The sequence below is a fragment of the Pagrus major genome, chromosome 22 (assembly GCF_040436345.1).
Source record: "Pagrus major chromosome 22, Pma_NU_1.0".
Lineage (NCBI taxonomy): Eukaryota > Metazoa > Chordata > Actinopteri > Spariformes > Sparidae > Pagrus > Pagrus major.
This window is the reverse complement of record NC_133236.1, coordinates 29546731-29565299: the sequence shown is the minus strand read 5'-3', so window position 1 is coordinate 29565299 and position 18569 is coordinate 29546731. Positions and strand designations below refer to the sequence as shown.

At 42.3% G+C, this 18569-nt stretch overlaps 3 protein-coding genes and 1 non-coding gene across 4 annotated transcripts; 1 reads left to right on the top strand and 3 right to left on the bottom strand.

Annotated features, from left to right (window-relative positions):
* Positions 1–14: 14 nt before the first annotated feature.
* mep1a.2 (meprin A, alpha (PABA peptide hydrolase), tandem duplicate 2) lies at positions 15–5465 on the bottom strand. Its single transcript, XM_073492475.1, has 14 exons — positions 5403–5465; positions 5275–5299; positions 5133–5186; positions 4989–5026; positions 4828–4903; positions 4624–4741; positions 4248–4423; positions 3464–3685; positions 2795–2941; positions 1823–2038; positions 1241–1687; positions 786–959; positions 325–529; positions 15–165 (listed from the first exon to the last, which is right to left on the bottom strand). The coding sequence occupies exons 1-14, from the start codon at positions 5463–5465 to the stop codon at positions 15–17; spliced, it is 2112 nt and encodes a 703-aa protein (XP_073348576.1).
* Positions 5466–7512: 2047 nt separating this feature from the next.
* On the bottom strand, positions 7513–12944 carry mep1a.1 (meprin A, alpha (PABA peptide hydrolase), tandem duplicate 1). The gene is made up of 13 exons (XM_073493118.1): positions 12885–12944; positions 12765–12789; positions 12629–12673; positions 12459–12499; positions 12130–12205; positions 11539–11656; positions 11258–11433; positions 10581–10802; positions 10295–10441; positions 9952–10167; positions 8555–9019; positions 7720–7893; positions 7513–7584 (listed from the first exon to the last, which is right to left on the bottom strand). The coding sequence occupies exons 1-13, from the start codon at positions 12942–12944 to the stop codon at positions 7535–7537; spliced, it is 1815 nt and encodes a 604-aa protein (XP_073349219.1). The 3' UTR covers positions 7513–7534.
* A 2845-nt stretch (positions 12945–15789) lies between these two features.
* trnas-gcu (transfer RNA serine (anticodon GCU)) lies at positions 15790–15871 on the top strand. The gene has a single exon. It is a non-coding gene; the product is annotated as a tRNA-Ser (tRNA).
* A 150-nt stretch (positions 15872–16021) lies between these two features.
* Positions 16022–17635, bottom strand: LOC141018209 (uncharacterized). The gene is made up of 5 exons (XM_073493127.1): positions 17440–17635; positions 17009–17170; positions 16866–16920; positions 16668–16762; positions 16022–16496 (listed from the first exon to the last, which is right to left on the bottom strand). The coding sequence occupies exons 1-5, from the start codon at positions 17458–17460 to the stop codon at positions 16299–16301; spliced, it is 531 nt and encodes a 176-aa protein (XP_073349228.1). The 5' UTR covers positions 17461–17635; the 3' UTR covers positions 16022–16298.
* Positions 17636–18569: the final 934 nt, after the last annotated feature.

Below are 18569 nucleotides of genomic sequence, written 5' to 3'. Positions count from 1 at the left end.
GGACACATTAATCCTCACTGAGCTCTCCTGATGACGCTGAAGATGGCCAGTGTAAGAACTACGGTTCCTGCTGCGCCGCCAACCAGAGCTCCCAGAATGCCTTTGTCCACGTTCAGGTCCTCACACATTTTACCGGTGTAGTAGGTGGTCTGAGTCGATGCACACCTGTAAACCAAGGGACAGAGTTTTACTTAATAATGAAGTTACTTGGAGTGTGAGTGATTGGTTTAAAGTGTCTGGTCCACATGAATATACATGCTGGAGGGGGGTTAGAGAGGTTCTGACGACAGTGGCGGGTCCAGATTACAGACTGCAAACACACACCTGCATGAGGCTCTCCCTCCGCTCTCCAAACACGCGCCTCCATTTAAACAAGGGTTGGGGCGACAGGGGTTGACGGCACGAGCTTCTCTGTGTTTTGGAGCCTCCTGTCTCATTTCCACCTCGCTGATTGGCTTCTCATCTGGGAGGTCGTTATTTGATGCGGCTGAATGGATGTTAATCTCAACCTTGATCAGGGGGGTCAGATCTGACAAAACAACAGGTTCAGATTAAAGTCCAGTCGGTCAGTTTGAGTTGTTCAGCCCAAAATCACAATCACATCGTCTCAGTGGGCTTTACAATCTGTGCAGTGAACGACACCTCGGTCCTTCGACCCTCAACGTTAAGATGTTAAAGAAACCGTTGATGTTGAATGTTGCTAACAGAATGAGCTGTGGTTTGAAACACCGTGTGTGTGACATAAGAACAGTCCAGGTAGACGAGCTGATTTTTCTGAATCTCACCGTGGAGGAGTGCATGGATGATGAGGTGAGCGTGCTTCAGGAAGTGCTTTACGTGCATATGCCAGTGACTGTGAAAGTTGGTCCAGCCGAATTCTGGGCCGCGGTAACACTTGCAGGCTGGATCGAACACGGCTCCTGAAGCCGCTGTAGGTCTGTTCCAGCGGGTGTGGTTGTCTGAGGGGGGATGTAGTAGACAGAACACACATCATGTATCTCTGGATTTGGTCACCGATGGTAATAATAATTTTAAATTACAGCGCTAGTTTTGTTCAAAATCATTGTTTTATTCTGAAAAAAGAAACGTGAGAGTGTTAAAATGTCTTTAATGATTCATCGTACGGGAGTGAAGCAGAAAACACGGGCTAATAAAACCAAAACAATCTGCATGGATCGACTAAAAGCCAAACCAACCTCGGATCTAGTGAACTTTCTTTTTTCCAGTGACCTGGGCCTACCTGTGGTGAAGCTTCTTGTATTAGACATCCTCAGTTTTATATCGGGGTTCTGGTCCATGGTAGAGATGGTCATCTGCCTGTTAGCGGCCGGCCACTCCAACACGGCATCATTTTCCCCGCTGCAGAGGTGCATGGTCATGCCGACATGGTCTGAGTTGGCACTGTCTCTCCCATTTGGGTAAACACTGATACCGAACGAGTATCCCTCCGAGTTGTAGAAGCACTCGCTCTTAATCGAAGCGCCAGGAGGAGTGGTGGCGAGAATGTTGGTGAAGTTGCGGATTTGCCAGACAGCATTTGGGCACACAGTCTCAGAGAGGCTGATGTCGTCGATTAAGATGGCCCCCGAGGAGCTAGACGATCCTCTGATGCCCTGGAAGAAATAGCGGAACTTCTTCGTCACCTTGAGAGTCACGTGGGCTATTTTCCATTCATCATCTCCATCACCTGAAGGATAGAGGGCAGGTGATTTTGAGACTGTTGTAGATTTGTTTGACATGTTTGTCGTCATTAAAAGACAGTTTTAGAGGTTAGACAAAGATGTGTTTTCTATGCTGGCATATAAATGATGAAGTAAAATACCTGTAATGGTGTGGATCTTCCTGACACTGCGTACGACTCCTGTCCCGTCATCGGTCCTGACCCATATCACCAGTTTGTCTCCAGCTGCTCCGGTCATCTTGTAGAAGAACTCCAGGCACTGCTCGTCTCTCTTGGGATAAAGGATGCGTGACTCCAGCAAGGCACTGTTTCCAGCTGCGCCGGCAGATGTGTCAAACTTCATGAAGTAGCCAGAATCTGAGAAGAGAAGCGGCCGTGAGTGCAGTCGTCTGTGTTATTAAGCTGAAATGTTTAGAAACTGAAGATATTCATTGAAAAGGAAGGAAAAGTAAAACAACACCTGTATAGCTGCGCAACAAGCCAATATAACATAAATACAAATAAATTAATTGAAATAATAATAATCATAATAATTTAATAATTAGATATCTATAGAAATAAAGAACATTTTACGTACTGTAGACGTTCAGATTAAGCTGTTCCTAATGTTTAATTAAAAAAGTTAGCACTTTTATTTTACTTTTAACCTACCTCTGTATTTTTGTGTAGTTTTATGCATTAAACTAAATGTTTTGTCTTTATTAGGGTGGAAAACTTTATTTGGACCGTCCCCACGTCAAACAACACTCAGTTTGTCTTTGAACAAAACTTCCTGACTAATCTCTAAACTCAACCCTTAAAATGTTAATTGAACAATATTTTTGCTGGAGTAGAATTTGCTATCACAGAACGTACGGTTAACTTACGGTTAACTGTATTATTATTGTATTATATTAGACTGTAGGTGCCTGTCAGCTATGCAAAATGTTTTCTGACGCAAATGTTCAGTCTTTTTGTTTTACAGCGAGAAAAGATCAATAAAATATGAGTCTTCATAAAATATGAACTGTATGTGACCCATTTCATAATCAGATAAATACAAGTCTAACAGCCGCCATACGGAGCGCGTGTGTCACACTTTTTAATCAATACATGAATACATCTGCTCCGTACCTCTGCAGAGCCCTGCCAGGGTTTGGTCTGTGTCAGATGGACTGCTCAGCGTCTGGACCCAGTCGGCGTCGTCACCCTCGTTCTGGATCATTCCACAGATGTTGTTCAGCTCAAAGGAGCACTGGTCCAGGAGAGTGAGTGTGTTGGCTGCAACAGGAGATTCATCAGGAGTCAACATACGAAGCTTAGAGCACAACAGAGAGGAGCAGGATTTCATTGGGGAAATATGGAGGATCTACAAAGTGGGATTTTCTGGGGGTTTTTTTGTTTTACACAAAATGATCTGTACTGTGACACTAAAGCCGGGATCAGACGACACTGCTGTCATCAGTCCCCACTCGAGGGACGACCATGACAGAGTCAAAAAAGAAAAATGTTGGCGAGAAGTAGCGGAGCCTCTTCAGTAACACGGTGCGTAACTTGTTTGTTAGCCGTGCTAGTTTTGGTAGCCATGATTGACAATTTCCTGTCCGGCCTCCCTGATGACCTTTGAACTCGAGGATGGTCGTGAACAGTGAAGACACGGCAAGAATTTATGCCACTGTTGCTTTAATCTGACGTGGTCGTTGCCTTTTTACACATCCAGTAGACACAGAGCATCATTAGCGTTCATTTGGAGTTCAGTACTCCTGAGAGATATATCACTTTGTGTAAAAAGGAAACACTCACCACAGTCATACATGCGGTTGACCCTGGTGATATCCACAGGACTGAAGTCCAGCCGCTGGCCGATGACATCATTAAAGTACGGTATGGTGGTGGTGATTGTTGGGATGCTTTCGTTCTTGTTGAAGGACAGCGGCCTGTAGTGCATGATGGACTCATAATCATACGGCGTGTTCATGTCGGTGATGAAGTCGTCCTCGTACTTGTTGAAATTGTGCTCCATCCCTGTGAGGAGAGAGAACATTGTGGTGTTGATAGTCGGTCGACAGGAGCCCAGAATCACACACAGCAAACAGTCGAGGTCCAAAGTTTACATACACTCGTAAAGAACGTGTATATCAGTTCGGTTCAGTGATTAATTAATTATAGGTCTTTGTAGCACGGCCTCTTAACTTCTTCTGAAACGATTTTGATTGATAACAGCCGGTGACTTTTTCCGGGCCCATTTCAATTGGGCCTGCTTGACTCTGCCACAAACACGACAATGGGAAAGTCTCAGCATTGATCTGAAAGAGCTCATTATTGATTTGAACAAGTCAGGAAAGTAACATCTGCTGAGGTCCATGACAGGCAGCTGCTGAATGGACCTGGACAACAAGCCGCAGTGCAATAAAAATGTGCACTGGAACATCTGCATTTTCATGAAAGTCATCTGCTCCATCTGACGGTTAACATTTTGGTAAACAAGGTCCAGAACAGCTTGTTGACCTTGTGGTGAAATTGTCAACAGGTTCAGTGAATATAAACTTTCTTCGACGAGGTTTGGGAAGAAAAAATGATAACCCACCTTCCTCAATCTGGTCCCACCAGATTTTGACATAGTCGTCTCTATCTGAGCGCGACTGTTCGTGGTAAAAGCCCAGAGCGTGGAGGAGCTCGTGCTGCACAATGGCCTTAGTGTCGCACCTGGCACCAATGGACAGATTCTGTCCTACTTTATCGTCTCCGACATATGACCAGCATCTAAAACGATGGAAAAAATTCAAATTACAAAACAACCGATCTAAGCTGCGGTCACTGAGCTTTAAAAAGCACTTAATCACATCAGCATTTCTTAATCTAAGGTTCTTAATGCCTTGAGTGTGACGACTTGACAGCACGGCCCATAAAGTTGTGCAACGGGTGAGATTATTGCTGAAACAGTGTGGCACGCTGCAGCTCACCCGGACAGCTTGGCAAAGGAGATGTAGCTGGACTCGCCCTCGTAGGGCTTGAAGTCCACACAGGTTCTCAAACGGTACTCCTCAAAAGCCTGGAGGATCACACCTTTAGCATTCAGATCTAGAATAATGGAAATTAATTTAAAGTTTTAGCCATTACATCAGATGATTTGCTGGCAGAAGTGTTTTCCTCTGTGCACAGCGTACCTAAAGAGTCAGTTAAGATGTAGGGGATGGGAAACTTCCATCTCCTTTTTTCATCGACGATTGCATTTCTGCTGGGCTGCAGGACGTGAACAGCAGAACGTGTTGAGAAAAGGCTTTTTAAGATCTTTGCAGATGATCTCAACAAAAAACTGTCTACTTACATTCCCAGCGATGTCGCCCTCAAAAAGGTGTTTCAACCCTATGAAAGTGAAAGACACATGAGTATATGACAGTATAGACATTATTGTATGGGACTATCAGGCATGGTGCGTATATCAACAGTAGAAAGGGCTTAAAAATGTTACCTTTATTAATATCAGGTATGTCTTCCCTCAGTTCACCAGCATCCGCGTCACCATCTGGAAGATACGTTTATTATTAGTGTGGGAAAGTAACAAACAAGCTTGTTTTATATGCATTCAGATAGTAAAGTTAATATGAACCAACCGGAACGTGTCGGGACAGCTTGCACCTGGCAAACAAAAATAAATACATCTGCATTTAACTCTTCCACAGAGGCATCAAAGTCAGTCTTATTAATGTCAAATTCTTTTAAAAACAAACAATCCGCCGACCTTCAACACCACAAGGACTCCAATCAGTGCAGCAATCGTCCTCAGTCCGTCTCCGGAGCCCATGTTGTTCCCCCGACACACAGTGTTTCTGTGCTTCCAGTGTAAACATTCGCATAAAGGCAGCAGCCGGAGGGGAACTTTGATCAGGATCATAGTGTTTAATGACTAACAGGCACTTCACACGTGTCCTCTGATCCCACTGACCTGCCGTCAGCTTGTCAGGTGTTCAGGAGTGCACAGGTGATGACAGCAGTAAAACCGTCGACCCTGTACAGAGGCAACATTATCAACAATAGATCGATATGAGAGAGGACTTCTCGTAAAGCTCATTAAGTTTTCCTTCAGTGGTTTATTACAGTGCTGATGCCTTCAAGGTTTGTGCTTTTGGCAACAGAATGAAGATCAGATCAATCATAATCAAAGAGCAGAACACTAAACTGGACAGTGAAGAAACTAGTGACAGTTCAATGTGTCGTGTCATTACACCTCTAATACCTGATAAGGTGCTAGACTACGCATACCCCATCTAATAACCACTCATCTGTCATGTATTAAATGTCAATGCAGCTGATTTGGTTGATATTAAGAGAGCACTAAGTTCAGAGAGGGGACTGATTTAAAAAAACAAAGATCAACCCTGAGGCAGCAGAGGCCAATATTTCCTGTCAAGCTCGCCTGATAATCGGACCTCATTTCAATACTGTTCCAGTTATTTCACTGTGTTCACGCTGACATTATGTTCCTGTCCACCAAAGTCTTTTTTCAGCTGACATGGACGCTGCAGTAGTGTTTGCAAAGAACAGTTAAAGGAAAAGTCAGCCGTAAATGAAAATTCATTATCATCTACTCAACTCAGTGTTGATGGAAAGTCAGGTGAAGTTTCGCAGTCCACAAAACATTTCTGGAGCTTCGCTGCTAAACAGCGTTGCAGCGTTCTCCTAAATAACTGAAGCAGCTGGGGACTTGTTTTAGATTGTAAAAAAAAAGCGACATAAAATGGCTTCATAGCTCGTCCAGCATAATCCAAGTCTCCAGAAGCCCTGAGATCCCAAATTGATTTGATGAGACGATATTTACATCCTCAATGTGCAGTCGAGCTTGTGCACCCACTTCAGACGTGGTGCACGCTAACGCTTTTAGCTTCGCAGCTACAGTGAAGATTTCTGTCTTTTCAAATCACTTTGGGACCTCTGGGCTTCCAGAGACGTGGATTACACCGGACCAGCTGTAAGGAGCCGTCGTGTGTTTGTGTTTGTTTTTTGTCCCCATATACTTCAGACGTTTAGGAGATGTTTTCCTGTGACGCTCCAGAAATATGTAATACGAAACCTTTTGTTTTTTTCAGCAGCATGGAGGTGAGTAGACTGAATTTTATTTATGGGCGAACTTTTCCTTTAACTCAGGTCTTTCACATTGATGAAATAGATACGTCATTTTAATTGTTGTTATTTCTGTGTGAGGACTTCAAACTGTGTGTCAGTGTCATCCACATCATTTTCTGTCTATACTCGATGATGTCCAACGTCTTACTGTGGTTGATGATATGATCAGGATTAGTAATTCATATTAATTAATAAACTGATCTCAATGTGTTCATTTGACCTTTAAGAGTAAAGCTCGAGGTTAAAGCATCTTATCTAAAGCACGTTGATTATTGCAGCACTATATAAATTTATTGCATCCTTATACAACAAACAAGAACTAGATGTTAATTCCAGTTAATATTAAAACTTTATTTCTTTTCTTTATTTCTTTGGCTGTAACAGTCACTCATCAGTCATCAGGCACATTTTCCCTCACAAAATGAAAGAAAACACACCACAGGATTGCTCGTAGATAAATATATTTTATTGAGAAAGTTCAAATTGCCATTCAGCATTATTTGTATGCACATATTCCAACTCTTATTTATAAATTATGAACCAAATATAAATTTGCATTTTCCTTTTTTTAAATCATGTGTATAATTGTGTCACAGCAGGAGTCTTCTGTCTTCATCTTCACAGTTGTTCTTCTCACTAAAGAGAATAAAAACGTGAGCTCATACAAGCGGGATGTCACTTTTTAAAACTTTTTAAACTTTTTAAAAGTGTCCAGTGTCGTACCTGAAGTTTATGAAACCCTGTGTGACTTCACTCCACTGGCTGAATGGGAACTTCTGTTTTTACCAGTGATGTTATATCTGTGGAGAAACAAATATTTATGTGTTGTCTGCGACTGGCTGCTTTAAAACACCACATGGAGAGTGTGAAAGTATCGGGGTCATTTTTTAAAAATACACATCGTGTTCACACAGATATCGAACACATACACTGACCTTCAAAGTCAACAAAGATGATGAGGTCATCGTTCTTGAGGTAATTACGCCGCCCGAGGTCAAAGTGCTTCACAAAGTTCCTCCAGCCGAACGATGAACCTCTGAAGCATTCACAGGAAGGGTCAAACGTCCCCACCTTGGAGGGATTGTCCCAGATCAGCTGTCCATCTGATGCTAGAGGACACAGAAAGACAGACATGAGGAGTGATCCCGCTGTTTGATACTGTCATCATCGAAGAACAACCTGTGATTTTGTTGAAAGCTTGCATGTTTAATGGTTGAGGGATTTTAGGGTTAGTCAGTCGGTATCACTGTGATTCAGGCTGAAATATCACAACAACTCTTGGCTGTTGTCATAAAGTTTTGTAGACATGAACCCTCATGACTTTTCCTCTAGCAAGATCAAATTTGGTTGACATTTGTGGTTTTGGGTTAAAATGTCTCGACTAAAACAGAAATTACCCTTAACGGTAACTTCTAATAACTGTGTTGATCCCTTTTTATGCAGCACGATCATAAGTCCTATATACTTCATACCGGAAGAAATGACGTCTAGTGAAATCTAGTGCTAATATAATAATTTGCAAGCAAACATTTTCTCCTTCCCGATACTAATACCTGGGCACCAATATCTGGGCTTTGGGTATCGGCCAACACTGAGTACCAATACGATACCATACGATAGCAGTTACAATAAAGGAACCAATAAATAAAGTTTCACTGTCCAGTGGACCGGGTCTGTCGTTATCTCTGATGTTATCTTTATTATACTGCCATTTGATTTTATATGTATGATGTCATTATAGCGCCTGGCTCTTGTATTCGGTGCACTTACCCGCCGTCCTATCAGTCGTAAGGCTGCGAGCAGTGGACATCCGCAGCTTAATGTCTGGGTCTTGGTCCATCACCACCAAGGTGGCCTGTCTGTTCACTGCTGGCCACTGCATCACCACATCGTTTTCCCCACTGGCCAGGTGGAAGTACAGCCCGGTGTAGTCCCCCGTGTAATCAGAGTAACTTGTCCGAGGCATGACACGGACCCCGTAAGCGTAGCCTTCAGGGCTGTAGAAACGAGGGCTGTCAATAACTGTGTTGACGTCAGCCGTTTCCATGATCTTGGAGAAGTTCTGGATCCTCCACACTGCGTTGGGGCAGCGGGTCTCAGTCAGGCTGATGTCGTCGAGGTAGATGCCACCAGTGGATGCAGAAGGATCCCCGCGCACGGCTTGGAAAGAGTAGCGGAATTTCACCCCAACCTCCATCGGGACGTGGGCGATCTTCCACGTGTGGTCAGAATCCGCTGGATAACAAGGAAAGGGACAAGATGACATTTCTAACTGTGTGCGGCAATATTACTGTGGTGGGACAGTGAGGAAGTGAGGCGTTGCTTTACATTAGCCTTCATGTTACAGTGTCTACTGTGAACAAACAGTTTGACATCCTTGCCAAGAGTAAGATGAAATGATCTATACCACTCTCATATCTGTCCATTAAGTGATTAGTTAACTTATCTTAGCATAAGGACTAGAGCAGAAGGGGACAGCTCGCCTGAGTCTGTCCAAAACTGGATAGGAAAGCTCGGCAGGAAACTTTAGGAAATCACTGCTGCTCTCAAGAAATTGTTTCACTACGTAACTCGTGATGGAACTTGTCATTAGATTAGTTTAGCTTAGCATAAAGACTGGAAGAAGGGGGAACAGCTAGCCTAGCTCTGTCCAAAGTAAGGAAAGATAAGGAGAGGAAAGACACATTGAAGTTGAACTCGGGGTCAGTGCTGGAACTGTTTGGTTTTTTTTGCACCTGGCAACCTTACCTATCCAACTTTGGATGGAGCCAAGCTAGTTTTGTTTTTTTTTCTCCCCTGCTTCCAAGCAAAGATAAGCTAACCACCTGGAAGCTACATTATATTTAGCATAGAGACAGCTGACAGATGGTATCAAAGCACTGAAATGTATTTTCCACAATGTGAAGCAATTCCTTTAAAACAAATGACACAGAAGAAAACTTCACCACTGACTGTGTGAATGAAGTCATTGCTGTGCAGACGGTTAGGAGGTGTCTAACTCGTTTGTTTTCTGATGTCTAAAAATAACTCAATTTGAATATAATTTTACTGACTGCTAAACAAATATTCAAATAATTATTTGCCTGGAGGAAAAGCATTTCCTGTGAAGCTCGGGGTAGCTGCTGTGAAATATGTGTCCTCTATTGTTATGCCAAGTTAACTAATACCATGAAAGGTATGTAGTTTCTTCATTTTGCGAATGGTGCCTGTGCCGTCATCCATCTTGACCCAGATCACCAGCCTGTCCTTGGTGCTTCCAGTCATCTTGTAGAAGAACTGCAGACACTGCAGCTTCCTCTTGGGGTAGAGGGTTCGGGACTCGAGCAGCGCAGACTCCTCAGGCTTCCCAGCCTTGGTACTGAAGTGCATGAAGAACCCAGCATCTAGAAAGTGAGACAAAATAAGACTAGTTTTGACACCATACAACTTTATGTTAAATTTAGTCAGGCTGTAAAACTGAGAATAATTAATGGTTGGGATTTAAAAAAAAAAACATTATTCAACTCTGACCTCTGCATCTTCCCAGGAGTGTGTGATCCTCAGAACCAACGCTGCTCTTGGTGTGGACCCAGTCAGCTTCATCGGAGGCGGCCTGGATCATCCCACAGACGCTGGCTTTCTCAAAGGCGCATTGGTCCAGCAGGGTGAGAGGACCAGCTAGGGGTGAGGAGAGTAATTTAAAAGTCTTGGTCCATTTCTACCTAATAAATGCTGCCATCTGTCCACTGTCAACTTTTAAGACTCAAAAATGTACAAATAACAACATAACAAATCTACTCTTGCAACATATACTTACAGCAGTTGTACATTCGGTTGAGCCTGAGGGTGTCCATCTCACTGAAGTCGAGGTACTGGCCAATGATGTTGTAGAACTCTGGGATTTTGGTGGTGATCGTGGGGATGGATTCGTTCTTGTTGAAAGAGAAGGGCCTGTAATGCATGACAGACTCGTAGTCGTAGGCCGTGTTTTGATCAGTGATGTAGTCATCGTTGTATTTGTTGAAGTTATGATCCAGTCCTGCAGGAAATTCATGTTCATTCAGTCATTACTACATACTGTAGGTTATCATTTCTGTGTTTAAAATATCTAACTTGACAACAATAAATGTCATGGCATTAGGCTGGATTCACACTGGATCACTTAGTTTGGTTTGTGTCCCAGTTTAAAACATAGTAATGATCGGCCTCATCCTGGTTGTTTACTGTTTTTTTAATACGTTAATGAGTAAAAATGATCACTAGTAGGTCCAGCATGCTAGTAGCAAAACAACATAGCAGCTTCGTCTTTTTGGCAAACTGATCAGAGGGGGTTCACAACACGTCACACACACGGACCACGGAGTGACACTCCCACACTGCCGTGTAAGCCTGCTACGTTTCGCTGCACCGCCGGATTTCATGTGAATGTACGCTCACTCCCAATCATAAAATGTTGTTTTTACAGAAGCAAATTGAACAGGTTAAAAGACACACCTGGTAAAACCTGATCCAGCCAGATGTCAACATAGTCATCCCTGTCTGTGCGGGACTGTTCGTGGTAAAATCCCAGAGCGTGGAGCAGTTCATGTTCAATCACAGCCTTGTGGTCACAGCCAGAACCCAAAGACAGGATCTGACCGGTCTGTTGGTCACCAACCGAGGAGAAACACCTGTGACAAACAATTGTCAACAACGTAAATATTGTAACTGTAAACTGGTATTTACTCTGCAGCGGCTATCAGCAGTCGATTTTGCAATGTGGTGAACAGACATACCCTCCTCTCTTTTCAAACTTGATGTACGTCTTCTCTCCCTCATAAGGCTTGAAGTCAATGCAAGACTTCAGACGATACATTTCAAAAGCCTGGTGGACGCAGCCCTTCGCATTCAGATCTGAGGAGTGAAAGGCACAGTCACAACAGAGGACAGAGTTTGTGTTCATCCAGGTGATTGGTAATAACTCCAGAACAGCCTTAAAGGTCCAGTACGTAAGGTTTTATCACCTGAAACTAAGAATTCTTGTGTTTGTTACCTTAGAATGAATATTTTATCTACAGAGGGAGCTTCTTCCACCAAGTCCACCATGTTGCACTGCCATGTTTCTACAGTAGCCCAGAACAGACAAACTAAACACTGGCTCTAGAGACGGCCTTTTGCATCTCCATGTTTTTAGTGGCCACCACAGGCAAGGGTGAGAAAATGGGTATTTTTGTTTCTATGGTTTAATGCTACTAAATCCAACACACTGGAGCTGTAAGTTTCAGAAAGTAAGGTACTGGACTGAAATTGTAATACATGACTATGGGCCATACAAATGACACAGAGTATTTACATTCAATACAGTGTTCAGAGTGTAACTAACTCACCCAAATCATCACCCAGAATGTAAGGGATTGGAAATTTCCATCTGTATCTTGTGTCAGTCATGGCATTCTTCCCTTTCTGTAGAATAAAAGAGGTAATTACAAAGGAATTATGACCATAAACCTAATCAAAGCTAGTAAAAAGACACACAATAAAACTCATCTTGTTATCTGAAGTAGCTATTACACTGTAGTTACTCAAGAGCAAGAAGTCCAACAGTACCAACAGCCAGACATGTGATTGCATATCGCAGCAGAACAACATGGCTGCCAACAACAATCAAGGATGATGCAGCAAATGTATTTTTCTCAATCACCAAAATAAAACTTACAGGAATTAAAATGTCCCCTTCAATCAGGTTGGCATCTGAACCTGCAGCACAGGAACACGTTATATTTCAATCAGCAACAGTTTCACTCATCATTTTATATTTTATTCCAGTGCAAAATGTGTCCGTGTCTCGATTATGGAGCAGTAAACAAGTGAAATGTTGCAGGTTACCTTTGTTTAGGATGGGGTTCTCATCCTCACCATTCTCATACACCTCTGTAACACAAACACAGATATTGTTCAGAGTCTTTTTAAAGCCTTTTAACAACGCTTACTCCTTTTAGGAAAGATCATTTTTTTGACCTACCATATACCACGGGGGAAACCGGTATCTGAATAAAACAAAACCAGGTGAGGTCATCACACGGTTCACGGCCACATCACAAGATGCACAAAAAAAGAGATCAAATAGTAAATGAATACTTACTGCGTGTGAAGTGGCCAGAGCCACAAGTCCAAACCATAACAGCACTCTCTCCACCATCATGCTGAGTGTCACCGAGAAAACACTGCAGCTTTGTTTTAAATGTGCACGTTGACAAGATACAACCTTTAAACCCTCGATGAATGTTATGTTGGCTGTAAAGAGTAACTGAAGGACTTTGACTCAGCAGCGTTACTCATTGGTGAGCTGATTTGTGAGGTGTTTGTGCACTTTTTAACACAACATGTGTCTGTTATCTGGCTTATTATCTGATCTTGTTGGTAGCATCTCATAGTCCTTCTGAATTCAGAAGTTTATATAAGTTATGTGAACACTGAAAGGTTGAGGGTTCACTGTAGATGCACCATTTTGTGTCAAATTTTAAAAAATTGATGCACGATGTGAGAGTATGAAACAACAACACAACATGGCCTTTTTTATGTGGAGTTTGCACATTCTCACCACCTCAGCTTTGATTTTCTCTGGATGTTTCACTTTCCTAAATTTCTCCGTTGCCCCTCAGGGCTTCTGTAGAATTATTTTTTTCACAAGAATTAATTTTTTTTTTCCAAGAGGAAATTAAGGCTCATTTCCAAGTGTTTCTTTGTGTAATACTCATTTTGGCCATTTTTTTTTCATGTGTGGAAAAAAAATATTTTCTGAAAAAAAATGATCTTGTGAAAAGAAAGAAATCTTGTGAATTCTCAAGAAAAATGTTTTCTCATGTTTTTCTCATGAAGTTTTTTTTCATTAAAAAAAAGCTTTTCATGAGAAAATCTTTTTTCTTCACTAGGTTCAACACATGAAAAAAAATTTCATGAGAATGTTTTATCAAGATCAAAAAAAAATTCGTCTTGATAAAAAATGTGTGCGTAAAAAAATTTTTCCTCCATGTGTTGAACCTAGTGAAAAAAAATTTTTCAAGAACAAATTTTTTTTCCACTCAACTCACCACATGAAACAGAAAAAATCTCATGACATCGACACATCGATTAATATGTGAACTTTTCCTGTTATGAAGTTTTAAAAAAAAAAGTTTTCATTCAGTGGCGTAGATTTGTTGGTCCAGGTGTGTTTGATGGAATTTTGGTGTTTAACAGGAAAAAGAAACGTTTTTTCACCCAAAAACTTTTCACACATTCCGCTCCAGTCTACTTTAGTATTACGTTTATACTGTCATGCTATTTCTATTGTGAACATGCTTGCAAGTAAAAATGTTTTTTCACCAAGAAGATTTGTTGGTCCAGGTGTGTTTGATGGGATTTTGACGTATGGGTCCACACAAGTCTACAACCCTGCTCAAGACATTCTCCCCCATTGTCCCCCAAAAAGTTGCTTCTTCACAAAGAAAATGTTTTTTTCACAAAGGAAAACATTTTCACAGAGAAAATAAAAACTTTCACCCAAAAAAGTTGTTTTTTCACAGAGTAAAAAATTGGGTTTCTTTCACCAAGAAAAAAATAAATAAATCACACAAAAAAGTGTTTTTTTCTGTCAGGTGCAGACCCAGGGGTGTCTCAAAGCTGTCCCAGGGGGATAACCACAAAAATCGCAGTAGCGATAGATTGGAAATGGGGGGAAACAAAACAACGCAATTGTAAAGAGCCACTACAGGCTTCCTTAAAGAAATAAAGCACCAAAAATGATTAATTAAACCACCGCTGCCAAGCAGCTGACTCAAAACCAAAATTGTCCAGGAGACCCAGAAAACTCGAAATGAAAGGCAAAGGCCCGCGAGACCTGTGATAACCAAAAAGAGTCACAGCAAACTCTCCAGCACCAAGTTATTCACTGGGAAACATACACACAAAATTCTGAGTTGGGTGTTTTCAGACACACCGACAACAGGGAGAACCTGTCACTACCTGTGAAGGTGAGATAATGAGTCAGCACAGGGCGCTGGAGACTCAGGGTATATGAAGACTCCCCACACCTGAGCTTAATCACAGCCGATCAGTGCCACACACCTGACTGCAGTGAGCTGATTCTCTCACCACTCTCACAGAGCAAGATTGAGTGCCCTCACATTTTCACCAAGAAAAAAGTTGTTTTTCACCAAAAAGTTGTTTTTCACCCAAAAAGTTGTTTTTTAACCAAAATTAAAACTTAATATATTTTGTATTTATTCATTATTACTGCTTTAATCGATGCTCTCCATTTTTGCTGCTGTAATATTGCAGATGTCCCCATTGTGTGACTCAGAGGATTATCTTATCCACCTGTACCTGAGTTTTCAGTACACTGGTCTTTTGTGATCAGTCAAGTGCAGGTGAGTTGGTCAGTCCCTGATGCAGCCACTAGATGGCCCCAGATACACACGCTGCTCTGTCTCAGACCCTTTAGCTGAGTGTAGATGTGCAGGTGAGGCACCTGTGCACAGATTCAGACCCCTGCAGACAGGTAGCAGAGACCCCAGGTGAAGAGCAGCAGGTGGCTTTATGGATATTTACTCCACATTTCCTGCAGGTGTTGTAGTTTTTAAAATAACTGATGATGATGATGATGATGAGTCCTTTTATAAAATGGCTCCTGCTTGTCTTGCATCATAACACTGAGTGGAGCAGCTGAGCTCTGTATTACACTTGATAATGGAAACTTTAGTGGTTGTTTATTTGTTATTGCACACGATGGTGATCACCATCTTATACTTTATTAACAATAAGTAACGTTAACACAGACGACACTTCCACAACTTGTAGTTTTACTCGTGGCTAACGTTAGCTTGGCACATTAGCCACCACATTAGCATGGCATGTTAGCACGCTAGCTGACGTTAGCAAGGTACGTTCACTCCGTCGCCAGGTTAGCGAACATAAAATGAGATGTTTCATGTTTGTTTACGTGTGTTAGTCAGTGAAGGTGCACACTGTCATAGTCATATGTCCGTGTTGACAGCACTGGTACAGCGGACGAGGTGGCCGAGTGGTTAAGGCGATGGACTGCTAATCCATTGTGCTCTGCACGCGTGGGTTCGAATCCCATCCTCGTCGATAACTTTATGCTTTTTCACAGTCGATCATATCTTTTTCAAACGGTGTTAAACGTTCAGTGGTAGTATATATATGCATATATATATATTATTTATGAATATATTAACCCCTTCTTGTGATATTGTGCAAACAGGAAACAGAAGCAATTCCTTTCTTTTCAGCAGACCAGCTGTTCATGTATCCATGACAGGTACTTTATTTTGGTAACAAAATGACGAAAAGTCCTACACATACATTTTTTATTTCTTACAGCAGAAGCCAAACAAAGATATGTTTAAGTTTGTCAGTTTTTTTCCCACATAGCTCTGTTGTAACATTAACATGAACACAAAAACAGCCCCACCGTTCTCTCAGAAAACGTTATTGCATCAAACACACACAGCTTTAACATCAGATCACATCCCATATTGTTTTTATTCTTGTGGTTTTATTCCAAACAGTGCTCGTCTTCTTGATAGCCTCTGTTGTGACGTCCTTCGTTCCTGTCCATGTGTTTCTCATCACGGCTCTCAGGCGATCTGGAGTCTCCCGTGGCTCCGTACTGAGCTCCGTCCACGCCGTGAGAGAGGTGGAAGGTCTCCGCCTGTCCGTCCCTGAGATCGTCTGTGGCTTGGCTGCTTGTTGTCTGTGAGTGAGACGGAGGAAATGCAGAGTGAAGGGCGAGAATACAACCATCCATAGACCTGCCAGAGTAGCCGGCTGTGAAGAGACTGAGCAGGTCCATCTCATTTCCTGTCCTGTTGCTGAAGTCTCTGAGATGGCACTGCAGGACTGTTGCTCCTGAGCTTTACATTACCTTGTGGTCACGATGATATTGGTCTATGGCGTACTGGTATTTGGCTGCCTTCAGTCCCAGTGCACCAGCCAGTCTCTCTCCAAGGAAATCACAAGCTAGTTTTGGAAACAACGACATAGAAACTCGGTGAGACTTTTCATCACGGCTACAATCAGGCCTGCTGTTTAACTGGTATGCTTTGAATATCCCATTACGTACTCAGCAGGGAAATCCTCCCAACCAGAAAGGCCACATTCTTGAATGAGAAGCTGACCTGAGAAGGAAGAGACAGAACATAAACACAAACATAACGTACTTTAATGCTACTTAACATGACATCCCTGCCTCAAGCAGCGTCCCACCCTCTGTGCAGGTTCTCTGAAGGGAGGCCTGTCCGACGACTGCTCCTCCTCCTCCTCACTGTCTTCCTCCTCCAGAGTTTCACCGCTGGAGAAGTGGATGGTCCTCCTCTGTTTGGACACTGCAGGATTCCCAAACTCTGTTTCCTGGGTGTCTGGTGATGCCTGACAGATCACACAGGTCTTTACATTAACTTTTGTTTGCGTTCTTTATCATTTAGCCGACACAGTGTCGTTATATCACGTTCATCCTGATCCAGCATGTTGACATTTTCTCTGCTTTTTTATATACAGCGTGCAACAGGCTCCAGAGTGCAGATTTACCAATGTCTAGTCACAAGCAGCTGTTAAAAGTTAACTTGCACTCTTGTTAGTGTTTCTGAACACAACCTAAGCTAACGTCTTTGTTTGTCTTTCATCGTTGTTACACTTACTTCCTGGTGGCTGTTGTTCATTCTTCAGTAACTATGAGTCCTTGTTCCCAAAAACACCGTCAGTTCTTCCTCATGTCACAGCTGCACCGTGTGTGCATCCACGTTGCCTCTGCTATGTGGAGAAAAACAACTACAGGATACAGGATCAGTCCTGAAACCTGAGACAGCCAAACACAGCAGTGCAAACCTTAGTTGCAGAGCTGCCACTGTAATGCAATCAGTTTCATTCTTGGGCTGGATGGGCTGGGCTTAGCCTGTCACAGTGTGCACGTCAGGTTTACTGCCACCTGGTTAAACGTTAATGTTTCCAATATTCCCCTTATATTTGTCCCTCAGGTTAAACATTTGTTATCACAGTTTATCACATCTACATATTACATGTCTGCTTGTTGCAGCACCTCACCTCCTACTACAGTGAATGAAATATTAAAATACGAGAAAACACTTTGCTGGATGTTTTCCTTAAACTCAGTCTGACATAATGTCTTGACTAAGATGTAAAGTTATCAAACACAGTGGAGTGAAACGATCAGGTTTTGGCTACAACATGTAGAGGAGTGGAAGAATAAACTGCCAAATAATGAAAAATACTCAAGGAAAGTACCTCAAATCTACAGTACTTGAATAAACGTATTTAGTTACATTCTGCGTCAGACAACCACAAAGTACAGCCCAAAAAACAGTTTGGCAATCACACAATCATCATTATGTGGTCGTGTCCGAATCGTAGAAACCTTTAAGAGAATGTGGTCTTTGATCCCAGAGGACTCCCTTTAGGTCTCTGGGTTATCTTGGTGTTACTAAAACACACACACACACAAAGAAACTGGATAAATGAGAACAGACGCGTTGAAACGTACAACTGTGATAAAAATGCATCGCACAAGAACAGAAACACTTGTATTTAAACTTGTTTTCAGTTTTAAGGGTTTGACAAGAACACGTGTTTAATGCACCGAGTGTTCAGAGTTTAATATCGTGCTCTCAAAGCGACAGGAGAATTTTAAAGAGTGATCAAGATGGAAACAGCAAGTTTGAAAAGTGCTGGTATGTCAGTAGTGTGGCACATACTTTATAGATTCAGTGTGGATTTGGGACGCAGCACACGTCTTTGAAGCAGGCCCAAGCTG

What these genes read in the sequence shown, in the direction of transcription:
- mep1a.2 (XM_073492475.1), bottom strand. Translation starts at nt 5,465, where the DNA reads ATGGGCTCCGGAGACGGACTGAGGACGATTGCTGCACTGATTGGAGTC. An exon ending in GAAGATCCACACCATTACAG is followed by an intron (nt 1,688 to 1,822) that starts GTATTTTACTTC and finishes TCTATCCTTCAG; the next exon opens with GTGATGGAGATGATGAATGG. An exon ending in CATCCATGCACTCCTCCACG is followed by an intron (nt 530 to 785) that starts GTGAGATTCAGA and finishes TTGTTTTGTCAG; the next exon opens with ATCTGACCCCCCTGATCAAG.
- mep1a.1 (XM_073493118.1), bottom strand. Translation starts at nt 12,944, where the DNA reads ATGATGGTGGAGAGAGTGCTGTTATGGTTTGGACTTGTGGCTCTGGCC. An exon ending in GGTTTCCCCCGTGGTATATG is followed by an intron (nt 12,674 to 12,764) that starts GTAGGTCAAAAA and finishes TTTGTGTTACAG; the next exon opens with AGGTGTATGAGAATGGTGAG. An exon ending in AAGGGGACATTTTAATTCCT is followed by an intron (nt 12,206 to 12,458) that starts GTAAGTTTTATT and finishes TTTATTCTACAG; the next exon opens with AAAGGGAAGAATGCCATGAC.
- LOC141018209 (XM_073493127.1), bottom strand. Translation starts at nt 17,460, where the DNA reads ATGAACAACAGCCACCAGGAA. An exon ending in TGAACAACAGCCACCAGGAA is followed by an intron (nt 17,171 to 17,439) that starts GTAAGTGTAACA and finishes GTGATCTGTCAG; the next exon opens with GCATCACCAGACACCCAGGA. An exon ending in TGGGAGGATTTCCCTGCTGA is followed by an intron (nt 16,763 to 16,865) that starts GTACGTAATGGG and finishes TTCCAAAACTAG; the next exon opens with CTTGTGATTTCCTTGGAGAG.